We start from the raw sequence: 21169 nt of genomic DNA on the forward strand, positions 1-21169 counted from the left end.
ATTATCCTTACATGGTATTTGGCATTAGTGGGTAAGGGTGTGGGTGTGGATCAGGGAAAGGACTTAAGGGATTCACTTTCAAGGTTAGGTTTCTTAATGAGGGTCATTGTCAAAATGGACTGGAAAAAATGTTTTAAACCTTTATTCTCTCAAAAATTCATATTTTGCTTTACATTGGGGAAGTAAGTAAGCTGCCTTACCAGCTGCTAATATTCTCTATTTAGCAGATCTAAGAAAATAAATTCTTATGAAGGTACAGGAGATGGTAAGCATGATTTACAGGGGGTTTGAGGGTACTGATCCTATTATGTATAAACTAGAGGCCCCGTGCATGAAATTGGTGCAGGGGGGAGGGGTCCCCTCAGCCCAGCCTGCCCCCTCTCCAATCAGGACCCCTTGGGGGGTGTCTGACTTCTGGTGTAGGCCCGATCCTGGGGATGGGGCCTAAACCAGCAGTTAGACATCTCTCTCATAATTCTCTGGGAATTATTATACTTCTGTCTTTGCAGAGATACTTTCTTCTCAATACAGGAAGGGCTTGCTTGTTTATTCAGTAGTAATGTGGAATATATTAGTGACTTTGGAGTTCAGTTCATTGGGTGGGTGTTAGTATATGCACATACATACATACATACATAAATGGTGAACAATAGAAGATTCTGAACTCTGTTAATAATTGCCATTTCAGTAACTGGGAGGAGTTTTGAATTCTAATTCCAAATAACTTGGTTGCAAAATCTGTTTATAGTGTGTTTGGAAGTTAGACCTAAGTACTGAAATGAAGTTTGTTAAGCATTAGAAATTCAGCAAATAAAGAAATTTACCCAGTTTTTTTCTAAAAGAAAAAAGAATGTGTAACCCAGATAAGATAAATGTAAAATCATACCTAAAAACCTTAGAAGTAGTACTGCACATAAAATAGAACAAATATAAGAGAAAGATTGTACTTGCAGAGTAGGATGTAGCAAATACCTTCTAATAGGAGGCAGGGAATCATATGAAGCAAGCTAAAACTTCTCAGCTTTGTTTCCTAATACTGTAAAGAGATTCTCCTCCACCTCCAGGTTGCCTCAGTTTTTCCTACAGCCTTTGACTATGAGAAATTGTTAATGGAAATGGGTGAGGGCCTTTCCATTCCTTTTTTTTTTTTTTTTTTTCCCTCTTAAAGTGGTCAGGCTTGCAGAGCATGCTCCTGAGTCAGTCCTTCAAGCTGCAGCTTCTCCCTACTGCCTTCAGCTCTAATCTCCTTATAGGTGTAGCACCATGGCAACAGGCCCAGCTGAGAGCCCAGGAACCTTGTTTGTGTTACCTAAGGGGCTGATGCAGTCTGAGAAAGAGAGGAAGGAATATTACCGATCCTGCTGTCTGTCTGGAAGATGACTTCATGTTGTGCTGTTTGTCTTTCTGTTCTGCTTCTATTGAGGACTTGAAATTACACGCGGAAAACATTGATCCAAAGATGTTATCATTATTCGGGAAGGCAGCGGGGAAACCATCTTCTATTGGTTCTTGTCTTCTAAACAGAGAGCTGTTTTCTGAGATGTAGTTCAGAGAGTGACTTGTTATACCGTGGCATGTGGCACCGCTATGCTTTGGGGTTGCACTGCCAGTTGGCTATACAATTGCTTCATGTAGGTAGACATTTATTTTGTTTGAAACAAAATTAATTTCTGTCTTACAATATTTTCCTAGAGAATTTTAAAAATAAAAGTGAGCCTTTTGTCATCCCTCCTTCTATATTAAATATGCCTTTTGGTTTCCTGTTGTGAGGCTTTTTCCCTCCAAATAACTCCTGGGAAAACGGACTGGAATTGTTGTTTTCTGTATGATTAAAAAAGATTACAGTATCCTATCGCCTCAACCAAGCTTCCTATGAAGCATAGTGGGAAAGTTGAATGCTAATTACATTAAAGTAAAATTACTTTAACATTTAATTATTTATAATTGTTGTACTGTCTTTGCATTCTATAACATGTCATTATCTTATCCAGTAAAACAAAAGGAAATAAATGTGGAGCTGCTACATTTTTATGTATAAAACATTATTTGGCTTTTGTGCATACTTCCATGCAACATTAGTTGGCTTTTGTGCACTCTTTTGTGTATTATTAACGCTAAATATAATTATTGCCTTTTTGATCTTAAAAAGACTGCTCAATATCAGAGCACACGTTTGTTAGTCTAAACATTAAATGGTGGTTGGGTTTTTATATATGGAAAGAATGAACTAAAATCCTATTGCTTAAAATGTTTTTTTATTATATGGAGTTTATTGAATGATGTTAGAAAGGAAACAGAGGGAAAGAGCAGCCTTTACTTTATAATTTAACTGAAAGCTACTCTGACATTTCTGATATTTCAGTTCCTTTTAATGTTATCTTGGTTATTTTAAGGAAATAAATGAAGCTGCTTATTTAATGTGATTTACAAAAATGAATTTCTTCACACAAGGCATTTCTTTTTATCCCTATTACTAGGTACTTCTGCTAAAAAATATATATTTTATTTATTTATATATATAAAAACTGTGGGGTTTTCAGCCAATAAATACTATAGTTACTGGGTAAAACTGCATGGCTCTCCATTACTGGATTCAAAAATATTATGCTTTATATTGACTTTGCTAATTCCTCCAAGGGGAAGATAGTAAAGTTCTAGCTCCTGTGGTGACAAGAGTCATAATTCCCAGCCTTCTTTTTTAAACAGCTAGGAAACAAAGTCAGGATGCCTGAATGGTGTTTACAAAGAACTGTTCTTCTAGATGAGAGCTTGAACATTTCTTTTGTGGGTGGGAGGTTTCTTCAAGGCATTTTATTCTTTATTCATATTTATACAGTAAAGCATGGATAGAACCAAAAGCTTGCCAGAAAAGAATGTCATATTGAGATGGAAATCAGACCTTTTGAAAGGCAGGGTCTTGTGCTGAAAAGCTTGGCTTTGACTGTGTGTGTGTGTGTGTGTGTGTGTGTGTGTGTGTGTTTATCCTGCCAAAGCAGAAAGAACCAGAATGCGGATTTAACCACTACTATTTTATCAGTAATAGAAGAGGATAATCTGGGGGGGAAAATGTCTTTTGATAATACCTTTGTATAACTAAGAATATATAAAGATAACCTTGAATAGTATATATTTCTCCATCTCCAAACAGGAGTGAGGATAAAAACGTCTGTACTGGAGCTTTGAGCTCCCTTGAGACTAATAAAATTATGGGATGTATTTTTGCTTTATTGAGGAAAAAATGTGTGTGAGTACACACATATATGTACGATTTATATGTGCCACATAAATATGTTTACTGTTATTATTGTTACAGATTAACTATTAATTTGCTCCTCATTTATTTTTTTTCCTTACTCATTTATACAGTTCTTGTCAGCCGCCACTGTATTAGACTGTCACTTCCTTGTTGTCCATGTAGTCACACTGTCTTACACATCTTTTTCTATGTTAGGTCTCGTGGGCTGCCTAAACTGAAAGAGTCCCGTTCCCATGAGTCCTTGCTGAGCCCATGCAGTGCAGTGGAGTGTCTGGATCTTGGAAGAGGGGAGCCCGTATCGGTGAAACCACTTCATAGTAGCATCCTTGGACAAGACTTCTGCTTCGAGGTAAAAAAAAAAAGTATAGAAAGAAGGAAGAGTAGTCGAACAACAAGCAGATTTTCTATCTAATAATTCTGTGATTTTATTACTATAGTATTGATGATTTGATCATCTTTAACTAGTTTTCAGTTATTGGAAATTACCTACTTCTAGGGGAAAGGCTTGGAAATCTGTCAATCTAATTATATTGGTGGTTAAAGTTATCACTGATGGCTTCTCATTCCTTTTGACTTAATCTGCTTTTGAAGTAAATAAATTCTTTAGTACATTCTCAGCAGAGGCCATAAGACTAACAATAACATTAAATTTGTATTTCAGTTTTTTAATATTGGTAAAGATATCAAACACTATCTTGTTGTTTTTCTCCTAAAAGTCTAAGCCTCAATTTTAATGATTCTCAGAGGAAATTGACCAAACGGTAATTTTTCTAACTGTATCATGGGTAGTTTAAGACCTGGGACCATGTCTTATTTATTTTTATAATCCCCAGCACCTTGCCCAATTCCTGGCACATTACAGGTGCCTGATTTCTTAAACGAACAAATTGTCCTTAACCATTTTAACATGTCATTAATACAAAACTTATCAATAAGTGGTTTTTTTTACATTCTTTTTTGAGGGAGGAGGGTACTAAGTCTTCAAAATCTCCTGTGAATTTTACATTTATAGCGCATTTCAATTTGGACTAGCTACATTCATTTCAGGTGTTCACTAGTCATATGTGGCTAGTAGTTATCATGTTAGATCAGAATAATATATAATCTGATCTAATTTACTAGATTATAATCAGATTGAGTTAATATGTGAGCACACTTAGCAATTTGGACAAGTCACTTGTTAGTGTTTTTATTATAAGACACTTGAACTTCCTGTATTTTGAAACTCAGCACAACAGGTTGTATACCAAGCCCAGTGTTAACTGCTAGGCATTTAGGTCACATGTTCCTTTTTTTTTTTTTTTTAATACATTTTATTGATTTTGTACAGAGAGGAAGGAAGAGAGATAGAGAGTTAGAAACATGGATGAGAGAGAGTCACCGATCTGCTGCCTCTTGCACACCCCCTATTGAGGATATGCCCGCAACCAAGGTACATGCCCTTGACCGGAATCGAACCCGGGACCTTTCAGTCCCCAAGCCGACGCTCTATCCATTGAGCCAAACCGGTTTCGGCACATGTTCCATTTTTAAAGAAAAGTAATAATAGTGGTCAGGTTAACCTCCTAAAGACTAAAAATCACAGGTGAGTTGCCTAGTGGAGGAGAAATAGGTTCCAAAGACAATAACCCAATACTGGTGACTCTTTTCAGTTTCATTACTATCTCACAATGTTATAATGAAGGTGATGCTAGGGGGCACCCGGAGAGACCTCAACTTGACCTAGGTCCTTGTCACAGAACAAGAAGGAATTCAAGAACAGGACAGAAAGATTTAGCAAAGCGCAGTAATTTATTAACATGACAGTATGCACTTCAGAAGAGAGAGCAGGCAATCTTGGAGAACGAGACATGGTGCATAGGATCTGGGTGGAAGGTTTTTATTAAACATGGGCAAGGGGTTAGGGGATTATGTGGTCCTCTGCTTCTAACTCTGGTAGGGTGACTGCTAATGCAGCTCATCTTTTTCTCTCCTCTCCGGATAGTGATTTTTATTTATTTATTTATTTATTTGTTTGTTTGTTTGTTTGTTTATTTATTTATTTATTTATTTGTTTATTTATTTATTTATTTTTGGTCCTCCAATTATAGGAAACTGGAGAAGGGGAAGCTGGGGAACAGGTGATGAGTGAAGGTTGAGTTTGTAGTGTTCCAGACAAGACGGAGGAGGGGAAGGATAGAGCCTGATGCCTCAAAAGCAGTCCCAAGAAACTGGATAAGCTGTTTTAGAGACTCTCTTCCCTTTATAGTTATTCTTTATTAACTCTCTCAGAATTGAACATATTCATTAGCAGTTTATTTAAGATGTGTGTCCTGCAAGGTTTTTAATTTTGGTATTTCAGAACAGTTTTAGGATCCTAAGCTGAATTCTCACTGGTCTTTGTTGTCTCATTAGGAGATAAGTAAGGATACAAAGCAAAAAGTAGATGTTGATGTAGACATAGAAGTCATAAAGCTGGTTTCATGTAGTATGATTTCGGTTCAGAGCATATCTTAACTCATAAACAATACAACTAGGACACCAAAGCCCTCAAGCCCTATGTTTTCTTTTTCTTATGTCTAACTTTTATGTTGAAGGTTACCTACTTGAGTGGAAGTAAATGCTTCAGCTGTAACTCCGCTTCAGAAAGAGATAAGTGGATGGAAAACCTTCGTAGGACAGTTCAACCAAATAAGGTAATAATGGCTTTGAGGTCTAAAAAATGTGTAACTATAAGTAGTAAATTGATAGAAATGAAATGCAGTGATAATACCTTAATTTTTATAGGACTTTTTAAGCACATTTGCCATTTCAAACATATTTTTTGCATATATTATTATGATTTTACCAATGTAGATAAGAAGACTCAGAATTTAAGAAACCTACCCAAATCAGAAGCTAATACATGATAGAAATGGGACTAGAACACAAATTTCTTAACTACTTATCTCTTTTTATTTGTAGATATCAGTCTAGTTGCCACAAGGCTAGCTACATAAGAACTTATGTTACAGAATGATATTTTTAATCCAAGTAAAATAGAATGTACATGGCTCTGTAAGATTCTGATACATTCTGTTTAGAGTTTCCTATTATCCTAAACAATGGTATAACAATTCCTTTCATTATTTACTGGCTAGAGGCATGGCACACGAATTCACGCACCAATAAAGTCCCTCGGCCTGGCCTGCGGGATCGGGTCAAAACCAGCTCTCATACATCCTCTGAGGAGTCCCAGATTGCAAGAGGGCACAGGCTAGGCCGAGGGACCCCATTAGTGCACAATCAGGGCCAGGGAGGGACGCAGGAGGTTGGCCAGCTGGGGAGGGACCACGGGAGTGCTCCAGGGATGTCCAGCCCATCTCGCTCAGTCCCAATCGGCCAGACCCCAGCAGCAAGCTAACCTACCAGTCGGAGCATCTGCCCCCTGGTGGTCAGGGCACATCATAGCAAGCGGCTGAGAGGTTTTAGCATGTCATCAGCATAGTATACTTTGATTGATTGAACAGACAACCGGATACTTAGCATGTTAGGCTTTTATTATATAGGATTACTCATAATAAAATATATAAGCAGCATCACCTATTTCAAAAGGAAAATGTTGTCTTTCTGGGATTTCAGCTCTCAAACTTAGATTTATTACTTCTTTATAGGACAATTGCAGACGAGCTGAAAATGTTCTTCGTTTATGGATCATTGAAGCTAAGGACCTTGCCCCTAAAAAAAAATATTTCTGTGAACTGTGCCTTGATGATACCCTCTTTGCTCGTACAACCAGCAAGACCAAAGCAGACAATATTTTCTGGGGCGAACATTTTGAATTCTACAGCCTTCCACCTCTTCATAGCATCACAGTTCACATTTATAAAGATGTAGAAAAAAAGAAAAAGAAGGACAAGAATAATTATGTAGGACTAGTCAACATCCCCTCTGCCAGTGTGACTGGTCGCCAATTTGTAGAAAAGTGGTATCCAGTGAGTACACCTACACCGAACAAAGGAAAGACAGGAGGACCTTCTATTCGGATTAAATCACGTTTCCAAACTATCACCATTCTGCCTATGGAACAGTACAAAGAATTTGCAGAATTTGTCACCAGCAACTATACCATGCTATGTTCTGTCCTTGAACCAGTAATTAGTGTGAGAAATAAAGAGGAGTTGGCTTGTGCCTTAGTGCACATTCTTCAAAGTACTGGCAGAGCCAAGGTAAGTGGAAAGGAGGTTTACATTACCCTAAGCTTCTTTCCTTCTTTGTATGAAGAAACCAAATTATGATACTGTGGAGATGTATATTAGAGAAATGCTTATTGCTAATGCTCAAAAAAGGAAAAAAGAAATGAGAAGGAAACCTATTAGCAGTTCTTAGATCCAGAAAAGATAAGAGATTATAAAACTAAAGGAATAAAATGGAGAGATCACAAATATTTAAAGTTCATTTGCATTGAAGATAGATTCCACAGCTAGTTCTTTATTGTCTGAAAAATAAATTTATGATATGGGTGTGATAATCCCACAGTACATTCAAGGATGTTTCTTACAGTGGTTTTACTCCTCACTGTAACTTGTCTGAGTTGAGATTAACCGGTGACATAGCCCCTGGTCACAGAAGGAGGTATTCCAGAAGCATTCTGGGTATTAGCAAGCCTCTTCATGGGATTAAAAATCTATATTTGAAATAAAAAATAGCAAGGGATGTTATATAATTGGTGTAATATGAATCATATTTCATCCTGGATAAAAGTAAAAATTTAGGAAGATGAAGGAAGAGAAATGTGCTAATTGTATGAAGAACAACAAGCAAATGATAGTCTTTGATCAGCCTGAACTAGAGTAATTAACACCTCTATGAGGCATATCCACTTCATTAGGCTGAGTCACTATTACATTATATACAAATTGGCCACAGTAAAATTGTGTTTCAGACCTAGAGGCATTCACAGATAAAATAATTTATTTACAATAGTGCTATTACACTTTCTTGATATAAATCAGAATATGCTGATATATTCAACAATTAGTCCCTTATCTTATTGCCTTCCTATTAATTATAATTTTTGTGGTTGGATTTACTGGTGGTAATCTTTAGGTTTCTGCCATTAAAAAGCTCAAGAATTTGGGGTGAGATATCACTGAAATTTTAATTGTCATCTTTGAAATTGTAAGGTATGTTCTTTCTGCTTTTTAGTAGCTCAAAGTTCAGGATATATCCAGAATTTTTAAAACAACCTTATTGAGGTATAATTTACAATTAGTAAACTATACCCATTTAAAGTGAAAAATTAAATGATTTTTGACAGATGATGCTCCCACTGAAACCACTAGCATAAACTTTCAGAAGTGTCCTCCTGCCCCTTAGCCTAAGAGTTTAAATAGTGATTCCTTAGTCTATAACTTTTTTACACACTTAAAAGTGCCCCAGAGTAAATCCCATTAATGTTTAAAGTGCTTAATTTTAAAATAAATCCGAGTATCCCCTGTTCTTATACTTAGAGACTTTGATATATCCAGTGAATACATAACATTTAAAATATTTGATATCACATTTCAAACTGAACATAAACATGTTCTTTAAGACCACTAATAAATGAAGCAGCTGTTTCTTAAGAATTTTATTTCTCATCATGCCTTCCTTCTCCTTGGATGGATTGAGGGTGGAGGTGTAGCAGACAGACTGCCTAGAAAATAAGTTAAAGTATTGAGTTCAAGAAATTTCATGTTGATACTGTGGACCAATTTGCAATTGTTAGATATTGAATACTTAATATGTGCAGAAACTGTTAAATGCTTAAAAATATAGAGGTGAACAAAAATAGACACTGTCTCTGACCTCATGGGGCTTACTGTCTTTTAGAGGAAATAGATATTAATCAAGTAATTACAGAAATAAAAACTGTAATTAGAGTGAGAAATGCTGAGCAGTGCGCTATGGGGACCTGACTTAATGGGGTTCATGGTGGTGGTGGTCAGAGTAGACTTCACTGAGGAAAGCATGTATGGACTAAGATAGAAAAGATCCCAGGAATTTACTTCATGACAGTTGGGGCAGGGATGATGGGGTGAATGAAGCAAAACTGAGGGCAGCATTTGCACAAAATTTGTGGTGAATGGACAGCACTGTGTGTTAAAAAAGACTTGATGTGTTCAAGGACCTATAAAGGAGGCCCTTGAGACTGGAGCAGAATAAAGAGAGAGTGGCACAAGATGAGGCTAGGAAGGTGGACAGAAACCAGAACATATGGAGACTTGTCAGCTGCACTCAAAATTATGGTCCTTATTCAAGTGCAATGGAAAAATCTGTGAAGGAATTTTAAACTTAAGGGGTGGTGACACCTAAGAGTTTATCCTGACTTAACTTTTTTCTTTAAAGTGAATCTGGTAGCTTTAGTTTTAAAGCAGGGTTCCCAGGATGTCTGATATTTCATCAGTCTCTTCTGATGTATATTATTTATTCAGTTGCTTTCTGCCTGATTGAACATTATTCTACCAGGATTTTCTGACGGACTTGGTGATGTCTGAGGTGGATCGTTGTGGAGAACATGATGTCTTGATCTTCAGAGAGAATACCATTGCCACCAAGTCCATTGAGGAATACCTCAAGTTGGTGGGACAACAGTATCTTCATGATGCCTTGGGTATGGAGAAGGAAAACATTTTCTTTTCTTCCCCTTTGATTTCAAGTTATTTCATCCTCATGAGACAAACAAATTAGGCTAAACTTCTGGGTGTTGTTTAGGTCTAGCTGATTAGAGTGTTATTCAAGATTTGGCTTAAAGAAGTCTCTGCAGTACTCACCAGTGGAGGAACAGCAAGAGAGCAAATGTAAATGGATTGTTGAATCTGTCTCAGTAATATTTTTTTTGTCTCAGTAATTTTTATTAGGTAAGCAGCTTCTGGATACAAACCTATAAAAGGTTCACCTTTCAATGTGGTACTTTCCACATTATCAGACATGAGTTATAGTTTCAAAAGTAAAAATAATTTCTCTGTTTTGGAGGATTGTAAATATATCATAATGGGGAGGGGGGATAATTTTAGGCTGCAATTTTAGACAATTTACTTCCAGACCCTTGATATATTTGGCTCTTTTTCTTGAAGAATAAAAGAAAAATATTCTTAAAAATCACAAATTATTTATTAATATTAGTAATATTCCCCCAGGATGGCATAACCTTAATGAACTCACTAAACAGAATATTTATAATATAAATCTAAAGGTGGGTCAATTTTTACATGGAATATATAACAGTTACGACTTGGTTTTAAATTTAGATACTCTTTAAAAGAGATAAATAGTATAGAAGCACATAGCATAGAGACTTTGAGAGCATGTCAAATACAAATCTTTTGGTAAACACTTTGAGAAGCCTTTTACTAGTTTTAGTTATTTTACTTTATGAAAAACTATTTTAAAGTTGCCTAATTTGCAAATAACAATACTTATTGTATGGAGCCCCTCCAAAATGCCAGACACCATATTAAACACTTTTTTTTTTTCATGCATTATTTCAGATCCTCACCACAGCTCTGTAGAATGGGAGTCATTATGCTATTCTCCAAATATGGCAGCTGAAGCTTAGACTAGTTAAGTGACTTTTCAAGGCCCACAGTCATGGATTGTGGATTTGATCCCAGATCTGACTGGCTCCAAACCCTTTTTCTTCTCTGTGCACCACTGTTTCCTGTTCTCCACGCATTTTTCTTTCAAATAACCACTTTTCATCCTCATAGCTATTTTTAAAAGCTTTCATTTACCTCAGTTCTAGCCATTTTGCTAGGGAAAAAATGCTGTTTATATCGCTGCCGCTACTTAATTTTGCAGATATCATTATTTACTTTCATAAAATCTATTATAACGAGCCTAAACGAGCCTATCAAGTAATATAAGCAGATTTGAAAGGGTCTTTGAAAGATCTCCTCTTTCATAAAGGCCTATAAAAACCCAAAGACACATAGCACCAGGCATCATAAATATGTATTGAGCAATTGCAATGCTTTAGAAGCTATTTGGTATGCTGGGGATCTGAACATGAATAGAAACTGGTCCCTGACCTCCAAAGGTATTCATCCTAGAGATGAGACAGACATATGAACAAATAAGCACAAAACTCATGGAGTAGAATATACCGTATTTTTCGGACCATAAGACGCACCGGACCATAAGACGCACCAGTTTTTAGAGAAGGGAAATGAAGAAAAAAAGATTCTGAAACAAATAGTGTCCTAAAATATTTTATGTGCATTAAAACCCAACATCACAGTCATAAACACATGTAATCAACCCTGTAAAGTAAACAGCAGCATTTAGAACCATTTTAGAGCCGGGCAAGCACACAGAGACCACACAGAGCCGGGCAAGTAAAAAAACTTTTTTTTTTACAGTATATGTGTAGGCTATATTTGGACCATAAGACGCAGGGACTTTTTCCCCCCACTTCTGGGGGGAAAATAGTGCGTCTTATGGTCCGAAAAATACGGTATATAGGTATAGTGGTGGATAAACAGGTAAGATAAGAACTTGTTCTTTCAGATAATGTTGGGCATATCCTTTTAGAGAATAGGATATATGAAAAGGGGTTCTAAGCTAAACCTATTTGGAAAAACAATACAGATTATATAAAGCAATGTTCTGCTACAAACTTGTGCTGTATTGAATGACTTTTCTCATTTCAAGAGGTAAGTCTAGACATCCTTACTCAAATCTATGTTTGGTACCAAAATTAGCAATTAAAACCTTAAATGGGCTAGTTAGTAAGATGTGTGGTCATCAAGGTTATTTTTTTCTCCTAAAATAATAACACTATTAACACTATTCACCCTGGGTAAAGGGGCCTTATAATGAATAATGAATTTATGCTCATTTATTTGTGGTTTCAGATAAAAGATTTAAAGTTATATAATTGATAGTAGTATCATTGTTATTTTTGTAAATATCATGGTGATGTTGATGATGATGATGATGCTGGTGGTGATTGCTGTTTTTTCACCTCCAGGGTAAAGAAAATAAACATGATGTTTTGGAGGTGATAACTCTTGGTTTCCAAAGCAGTGACCCTTCATGAACAGTCTTTTGTATCCTCCCTGTCAGATCTCAGAAAGATTCCCCATTATGCATTTTAGGACAGGAATCTTAAGTCCTATTGTTCTATTTAGGAAGACCCTATTTATTGTTCTGTCTGTCATCTCTCTTCACATAGGGGAGTTCATCAAAGCTTTGTATGAGTCAGATGAGAACTGTGAAGTGGATCCCAACAAATGTTCATCTAGTGAATTGATAGACCATCAGAGCAACCTGAAAATGTGCTGTGAGCTGGCTTTCTGCAAGATCATCAACTCTTACTGGTGAGCTGGTGTCAGTGCTTCATCCACCATCTTTGGAACTTTCATTTTCTATATAAAAGTCATCACGGTGTTAACTATTATTTCCCAACCAAAGGAAGGGCTTAGGGGGGGAAACTGACATTCCTGTCTAAAATCTAAATCTCCATTGTGAGCCCAAGAATTTCTGAACTACAATATATACATAAATACAATGTTTATGTGCAATATTAACACCACATTCTCAAATAGGTTTCTAAGATATTTACTGGTGTTAAAAAAGATGTGTTAGTTATTTTTGGTCATTGCTCCAACCCCAGCAATTGGTGAGATTTTGGAAGATTTTGGATGAACAGTCTTTAGAGAGATTATGGTTATCTTGATTAAGCCAGATGGCATAGTCAGGAACCTCATGCCATTTTCCCACTTTGCAAAACTAAATTTATACTAATTCCTGAGCTTTACAGCTTTGAGTTTCTAGTCTCCATCTGGGCTTCTGTGAATTTTCCACCACCTCTCAGCCACAAACCATTTAAGGTCTTCCCTAGGTCCTCCTCGCCTGGCTCTAGACCAGAGGTGTGTTGGGCCAGAGTGAGATTGCTTGCGGTTTCCTTGGGTATTTAGAGATTTTGATCTTTTTTTCCTTCCCCAGTGTTTTTCCTCGTGAACTGAAAGAGGTGTTTGCATCATGGAAGCAGCAGTGCCTGAACCGTGGGAAGCAAGACATCAGCGAACGGCTCATCAGCGCCTCGTTGTTCCTGCGTTTCCTGTGCCCAGCCATCATGTCTCCCAGTCTGTTCAACCTAATGCAGGAGTATCCTGATGACCGCACGTCTCGGACTCTGACTCTGATTGCCAAGGTCATTCAGAATCTGGCTAACTTTGCCAAGTACGTGTTGCTATCATAACCCCTTTTTACAAAACATTGTTTAAAAAAATATATGAGATCTAAAATTTGGGAAATGATAGTGATACTCGTCACTCATGTTATAAGACTTTCATGGTGGTGTTATTATAAATAACAAAAAAGAATTGGAAACAACGTAAATATTCAATTTATAGTTCTGTGCACAGTCAACTCAAAATGATCACCTCTCTTTTCCTGAATATGTTCTTTGTCATTTTCTCTCCCTCTCCTTTAGATTTGGTAACAAAGAAGAATACATGGCATTCATGAATGATTTTCTAGAACATGAGTGGGGTGGAATGAAGCGCTTTCTTCTGGAGATCTCTAATCCAGACACCATCTCAAACACCCCAGGCTTTGATGGTTACATTGACCTGGGCCGGGAGCTTTCAGTTTTGCATTCCTTACTGTGGGAAGTAGTTTCCCAGCTCGATAAGGTAAAGTAGGCTGGAATAGTAAAGGGAGAAGGGAGGTAGAGAACTTGAATGTACCTGAATTCTGGCAGAGCATCCACAGGGTGATAGCACTCACCTTTCTGTTAATTGAAAGCAACCTTTTGTCCTGTAAGTCTCAGAATAAATGGTTGTCATTTCTGAGTGAAATATGCACCCTACAAGCCAAGAAATTCTAGAAAGCCATGAAATTACTTACCTATTTTTCAAGTAATTATCTGCATTAATCGAGTATATTTTTCTATAAATAAATAAGTACAGTATATATAACAAATCTAAAAACTTGCCTAGAAACTAATATCTATTATTAGTGTATGTAGCCTTATTCATGTGAGTAAGATGAGATGAAGCTTTATATAGTAATTTCTAACAAAAGGGTGGACTTCAGAATATAAGGGTGGACTATCATGTTTAATCAGCTTTATCCTTGAGAATTTTGTTGTTGTTATGCTACTGAGAGGGCTTAAAATAACTATTAGTACTACAAAGTTATGTGGGATCTGAAAATCCTAGTGGTTTCTTTCTCTCTAGATGTAAATTAAGAATACAGAAAACAATTATAATTTTTAATCATTTATTTTCTGACTATAAGCTAAGAATTTTATTATTAAATCTTAATAAGAATTTTATATTAATAACTAGATATATACCATGCCTATCATTTTCTTCCTTCCGGGATTTTGCAAAGAGGAATAGGTTTTATAATGGAGAATAGTCTTAACAGATTTAGGTTAGATTTATTACAATAATTATTTATTGATGCTTTTCTTTACTACAGGTACTTTGTAAATATGTTGGTGTGGTATGTTAGAATAACTTTAAAAGACAAAGTTATTTTTCTGTGATGAGAATTTATTTTCCTTCATTTTTCTATTATCCTTAAAAATGTTCCAATAATATTGAGAGGTGTAAAACCTATTAATAAAGACCACTTTCCTGAGGAAATGTAAATGGTAGGGTGCTTTAAACATTGTAAAATAAGAAACTATTCCTTATTCTTGAGGACCCCTTCTATACTTGTAGAAATGCCAGCTGGACTTTAAGTTGCAGCTGTGCTGAGGGTAAATCCATTGACTATGAATCGTGGCTCAAGAAGGTTGAGCATGTAAAGGCATCCTCCAGGTGACATTTGAGCACGCATTCTACTGATTTGAGCAAGATTGAAGAATCTCTTGGCTGTTGAAAAACCATAGAAGACCCTTAGGCAGCCATGTAAAACTGCCTATCAGTTGAGCAATCCTATAAGATGCCATGAAAATAAGAATTCCCCAAAGAAAAAAATGATGGAGATGGATAAAACAAGTACTAAAAAGTTATTCTTTGTTGAATAGCTGTATCTCTGAGATGCAGATACAGTTTTCTTGTGAAATAAGCCTGATTTATTCAGGTTCAAGGTCTTTTTAACAGGCTTTGCTGTGTAAATACACTTTCTCCTTTTTTATTATTATTATTATTATCTCTGTTTGGTCCTGGGAACCAGGAGTACATTTAGACATATTTTATAGAGAAAGTTTACTTGAGTTTTCTGTGTATGTGTGTTGTTGGTTTTTTGTTTTGTTTTTTAAATTGCAATGCTTAGGCCAACCTAGTTGGCAATAATAGGTTTGGGTTCCCAAGATTAAATGGCATAGTTGATAGCAATGTCAACTGTGTGTTGGACCCCTGGATGCAACACTTTCTTGTATGTGGCATGCATTTCTTTCTTCACATAATCCCTTTTCTTTGTAAGTTTTATCACACTAGCCTTTTGGTTAGAAGGTATTTGATCCTTCCCCTATTCTCCCCCTACCCTACTCCCAGCTTGATCTACTAGCCTTCCAAAGATTTTGTTTGCTTTGCATGCCTATTTTAGTTGGAATGGCAATATTTTGGTTGTTTTGAGCATGTCTTTTAATTTTTATTTGCATAATCCTAATTTCTATTTCCTTTCTTTCCTCGATGTCTGCTGCACCTTGTTTCGCGTCCTCCATCCATCTCGACGCCATGGTTCTGCTGCTCCATAACAATGCATTATGAACCTGCCACTCCCACATGCAAACACCTACCCTTCCCTCCAACTACACCCATTCATCAATGGGCATCATGGTCCCCAAAACAATCTGTGGTGGATGTCACAATGCTTATTATCCAATTAGGGTGAAAATTCCTTCCTACAGGCGACTGTGGCAAAACTGGGACCTCTCCCTCGAGTTCTTGCTGATATCACCAAGTCTCTGACTAACCCTACGCCAATACAACAGCAATTGAGGCGCTTCACTGAGCATAACTCCAGTCCCAATGTCAGTGGAAGCCTCTCCTCTGGGCTGCAGAAAATATTTGAAGACCCTACTGACAGGTATGAAAGAGAATTTGAAGTACTGTCCCAGAGATATAATGCTTAGAGGTTTGGCAAAAATATTTTTTAACTTATGTGTTGAATTTATAAACTTTAAAGTCTTGAGCAATTGAAAATAATCATCTGATCTGAGATAAAGCCAATTGTTTGTCATAATAATACACAAGATCTAGGATACTTATTTTCTAGAATGATATTGTAAAGTTATATTTAACAAATGCAGTAAAAAAAAAAAAAAAAAAAATTATGTCCTGCTTAATAGAAGACTTAAGGGCTCTATGAAATTGACATTTTCATATATTATAGCACTCAAAAATCTGGAGAACCTCAGTTAAACACATTTTGTAATTGGCAGTTTCAGCTACACAGTAGACACGGTATTGATGCTTAGACTTTGTTTACTTTGTGTTGTCAAGATTTGTGCCTTTGGCATGGGCCCTTGGGCTGTGCACTTAGAGCCTCTCCTCTTGAACAAATTAAATATGAATTGGGATACCGTGGGAGGACTTAAAGTCAAACTAGAAAATGGTCGGAATGCTAGTAAAAATGGAAGACAGTGATGGAGTGGTATACACAGTGTCATTCCCCATCTTTGGAGAAAAACTAAAAATGTTGGATTTTATTCTGAGAATCGTAAGGATGAAATCTGAGTTAGATGGAAGTATCTGCATGGGGCCTGTGAGCCTTCAGAAGAGCTCATGTGCCTGAATTGAGGAATCTTAACTATGTTGAATGTGTCTCAAGAGTAATTAAGGGTTCTTTCTGTTTCCACAGTGATTTGCATAAACTAAAGTCTCCAAGCCAGGACAACACAGATAGCTATTTCAGGGGGAAAACATTATTGCTGGTTCAGCAAGCCTCCTCCCAGAGCATGACTTATTCTGAGAAGGATGAAAAGGAAGGTAGCCTTCCTAACGGGCGGAGCATCTCCCTCATGGACCTCCAGGACACGCACGCTGCTCAAGTGGAGCATGCGACCGTCATGCTCGATGTGCCTCTGCGCTTGACCGGAAGTCAGCTTTCCATAACCCAGGTCGCCAGCATCAAGCAGCTGCGGGAAACCCAAAGCACACCCCAGAGTGCACCCCAGGTCAGAAGGCCCCTGCACCCGGCCTTGAACCAGCCAGGCAGCCTCCAGCCCTTGTCATTCCAAAACCCTGTCTATCACCTCAGTAACCCAACCCCAGCAATGCCAAAGGCCTCCGTGGATTCCAGTTTGGAGAACCTAAGCACTGCCAGCTCCAGAAGCCAAAGTAACAGTGAGGACTTCAAGCTCAGCGGACCCAGCAATAGCAGCATGGAAGACTTCAGCAAACGTAGCACTCAGAGTGAGGACTTCTCCAGGCGGCACACTATGCCAGACAGGCACATACCTCTTGCTCTGCCCCGGCAAAATAGTACTGGGCAGGCGCAGATCCGAAAAATGGACCAAGCCGGATTGGGTGCCCGGGCTAAAGCCGTGCCGTCCCTGCCACACAGTGCTTCCTTACGGAGCACGGGGAGCATGTCGGTGGCCTCAGCCGCCCTGGTGGCCGAGCCTGTGCAGAATGGAAGCCGGTCCCGGCAGCAGTCCTCTTCCTCCAGAGAAAGCCCTGTCCCCAAAGTGAGAGCGATCCAGAGACAGCAGACACAGCAGGTAGGGCGAGCGCTGGATGGCCTGGCTTCTACCCGGTCCAACTGTCTCCTCAGGTCTGTGTAGAAATTGTTGGGAAACCCCATTGCAAACAAGGTCTCCACTTAAAAATATTTCTGCCGCCTTTAAATAGGAAGAGGAAATAAAAGGTTTGGGAGGCTTCTAGTAAGGTGAGGCAACAGAATGTAGCTTGACTCATCACCCCGAGGACACTGTAACAACCACCCAGGAGCCTTGCCTTCCCTTCACTCAGCACTGAGAACAGATCCATTATGTTGAATGAATAATTACACACTTAAACTATGGAATCTATAGGCCAAATCAACTAGAAAGTATTTGGGGACCTGGACATTGATTCTCCCTAAATATTTTTTTTTAAGCTTCCAAAATAAAGTTTTGTATTCCGAGCCAAGAGTTTAATATAACTATTCCCTATTCCATCCCCCAGCTCCCTCTGGAAATATCAAGTCTCTTGTGCCTTTTCCTGGAAATCGCTAGGAAAATAAACAACTGAACATCAACAGTGACAAAGTAAAGCGGAGGGAAGGGAGTGGATAGAAACACAGGTGGTTGACAAGTATTCTAAACATTTACAACTTCCTTATAATTTCTCTTTACATCTGGCGTAGGGAATTTGTGGCCCACAGGTCCACAAAATCATGTGGTCTGGCCCTGCAAAGGCATTAGGGGTGAATTAATTAAATGTTTGACAAAGTGTAATAGGCTAATTTTTAAGTTGATAATTTTGTATGGCCTGTGAATGATATAAATATCCAGATAGCCCTTGGCAGTAAAAAGGTTCCCCACCCATGCTTTACAAGCACAAGCCCAGCTGGTGTCCTACCCAATATTAATATAAGATTGGTAAAATATTTTCTTCTTGATAAAAAGGTTTCCCAAGAGGCAACAATATATATTTTGTTCTTTGAAATAAACTAAAAACCTTAGGAATATGTATGAGTGTGTGTGTGTGTGTGTGTGTGTGTGTGTGTGTAAGAGAGAGAGAGGAATATTTTTTCTTATCTGAAAAAGATTTTTCTCCTAAAAAGTTTTGTATTTGTTAAATTTTTTTGAAACCTGATCATACTTTATAAGTACTAGGAAGCTTTGTGATTTAAAAAAGGCCTTTGTCAGCCAAATAACTTGTCATAGGAGACTAAAATAAAACCCCAATGTATCTATTTAATATATTTGCATTTTTAGACGTAGGCCTTTACTAATTTGAATGCTTCTGCCTCCATTCTGCTGTGATCAGGGTCCTTGCTCCTACTTTGATAACTATTGCTTAATTATTGTTTAAAAAATTAGAACATTTGCAGAATTCTTGGATGCAGAGAAAGAGGAAGGGATGGAAAACATGTCCAACTTCAGCTGATTCTGGTGGCTGATTCTGGGCAAAACTTCCTAGTTAGCCATTCTTTCCTAAGAAATAAAGGTTTTCTTCAGTCTTAAGTTTTTCAGTTTTATTTTGTTGTATTTTTCCAAATTTACCAGTTCATGTGATTTAATAAGCATTTTCATTTAAAGAAAAGGAAAATTACCCTCCTATATAATAAAGAGGTAATATGCAAATTGACCATCACTCCAACACACAAGATGGCCACCTTCCTGTGGACACAAGATGGCCACCACAGGATGGCTGGCAAGGGAGGGCAGTTGTGGGTGATCAGACCAACAGGAGTGGACAGTTGGGGAGGGACTAGGCCTGCAGGAGAGGGCAGTTGGGAGCAACCAGGCCTGCAGGGAAGGACAGTTGGAGGAGACCCAGGTTGGCAGGGGAGGGCAGTTGGCGGGGGGGGGGGGGGGGGGAACCGGCCTGCAAGGGACAGGACAGGGAAGGATGTCTACTAACTTTTAAGGTTGACAGTGGATGTCAGCCCATCCCTGGACAGAAGAGAGGAATGCTCACCCATTCCTCCTCTAGTCATAATTCCCAGGGCTCATGACTCAGTCAGATTATTCAATTGTTCGTTATAATATTTGTGCTATAGGAAAATATAACACCTATCACATAGCACTCAGAACATGTTTCTATAGGTGATAGATGGGCAGTAATAAATGTATAAATGTATACAGTCTCCAAACAACCAATTTAAAATTTTATCACAGCCATTAATGCATTGAAGAATGTCCATATTATATTGCCATAAAGTGAGGCATAGCCACAGTGAGATGTCCAAGCACAGCTTTAAATAGTCACTTTTGCTTATGCCTTTGCTGATACTGCCACCTCATATCAGTTAAACCATAAATCACTATATTTTGATTGTTCAAGTTTCTGGTTTCTCTACACTGGCTTTTTCTAGGCAGATGGTTCATTCTTTTGAATTTATGTTATTTTTTAAAATTCCTTTCTGTTTATTTCTTGCTCTTCTCATCTTACTCCCATGAAGCCTCTGAAATTCTATATAATCAGCGCATTTTTCAGGCAAATTCCTTTACATATTATAATTGCAAATTGTGTTAGAGAATTCTTTTCTCCCCAAAACTAGAGGACCTCTTTGTGGAGATTGTTCTGTGGGCGTCCGCAATTATCCGTGGCTTTGTCCTGTGCAAATTCCATTTGTATCTGAGCACAAAGGAGCGGCCATTGTTGGCAATGTAACTAGCCTCAGTCTCCTCCATTTACTGAGTAAGAAGGAAATAAAATTCCAGTAAAACAATCTACAGAGGGATTTTTTTTCCAGGAAACTTTAATTTTTGTGTGGATTTATTTTTTCTTATTTTTCTCTTCATTTTTTTTGCATGCATCATGTACTCTGTACATATAAAACTCTTTATCTGCAATGTCTGAGTTGTTCAGATATAGCATGTTACCTAAACTTAGAAGTTCAAATTTGAAGAATCTCTTAAAATTGGTATTTGACCAGCCTATTGGAATGAGGCTGTAGTTTTCACATTTGGATTTGTTGACCCCCTCCCTTAAACCAACCTCTTCAAGTACTCTTGGCATTTACTTAGTAATTTAATCCACCCATCTTTGGTGTTGATAGCAGAAGTGTTGTTATTCATTGGTGGGAACCTGACCATTTCAGACTGTGGAGAAGCCGAAACCAACAAGTCTCATTTATACATAGTAAATACTAGCAAGGAACCAGGGAGCTGCCCCTTCTCAGTTGTCCTCAGCATAGCCAGGCTATGAGTAATCATAGGGTCAGCGAAACTGTTCCTCAGGCCCTTTTGCCCTAAAGTATTATTATGATTGTTCCCAGAGAAACCCTATACAGCTTTATCTCAAGAGCGAGATGTTCTTAGTAGGAATTCCTACTCCTTTACTTTTTGTCCCTTTT

The 21169-nt window shown here is 37.7% G+C and overlaps 1 protein-coding gene across 6 annotated transcripts in view; it reads left to right on the forward strand.

The window, feature by feature from the left end:
• Nucleotides 1–21169, forward strand: part of RASAL2 (RAS protein activator like 2) — a 227431-nt gene that overhangs the window by 190911 nt on the left and 15351 nt on the right. For 4 of the 6 annotated variants that reach the window (XM_084866956.1, XM_084866957.1, XM_084866961.1 and 1 more), the window contains 9 exons: nucleotides 3452–3605; nucleotides 5833–5931; nucleotides 6889–7443; nucleotides 9725–9869; nucleotides 12432–12576; nucleotides 13205–13441; nucleotides 13695–13896; nucleotides 16047–16246; nucleotides 17021–17882. In XM_084866956.1, coding sequence (XP_084723082.1) covers nucleotides 3452–3605; nucleotides 5833–5931; nucleotides 6889–7443; nucleotides 9725–9869; nucleotides 12432–12576; nucleotides 13205–13441; nucleotides 13695–13896; nucleotides 16047–16246; nucleotides 17021–17882 — 2599 coding nt within the window. The remainder of the gene's footprint in view (nucleotides 1–3451; nucleotides 3606–5832; nucleotides 5932–6888; nucleotides 7444–9724; nucleotides 9870–12431; nucleotides 12577–13204; nucleotides 13442–13694; nucleotides 13897–16046; nucleotides 16247–17020; nucleotides 17883–21169) is intronic. The other 2 variants (XM_084866958.1, XM_084866959.1) reach the window with 1 other exon arrangement.

Source organism: Pipistrellus hanaki (assembly GCF_964339955.1).
Source record: "Pipistrellus hanaki genome assembly, chromosome: 18".
NCBI lineage: Eukaryota > Metazoa > Chordata > Mammalia > Chiroptera > Vespertilionidae > Pipistrellus > Pipistrellus hanaki.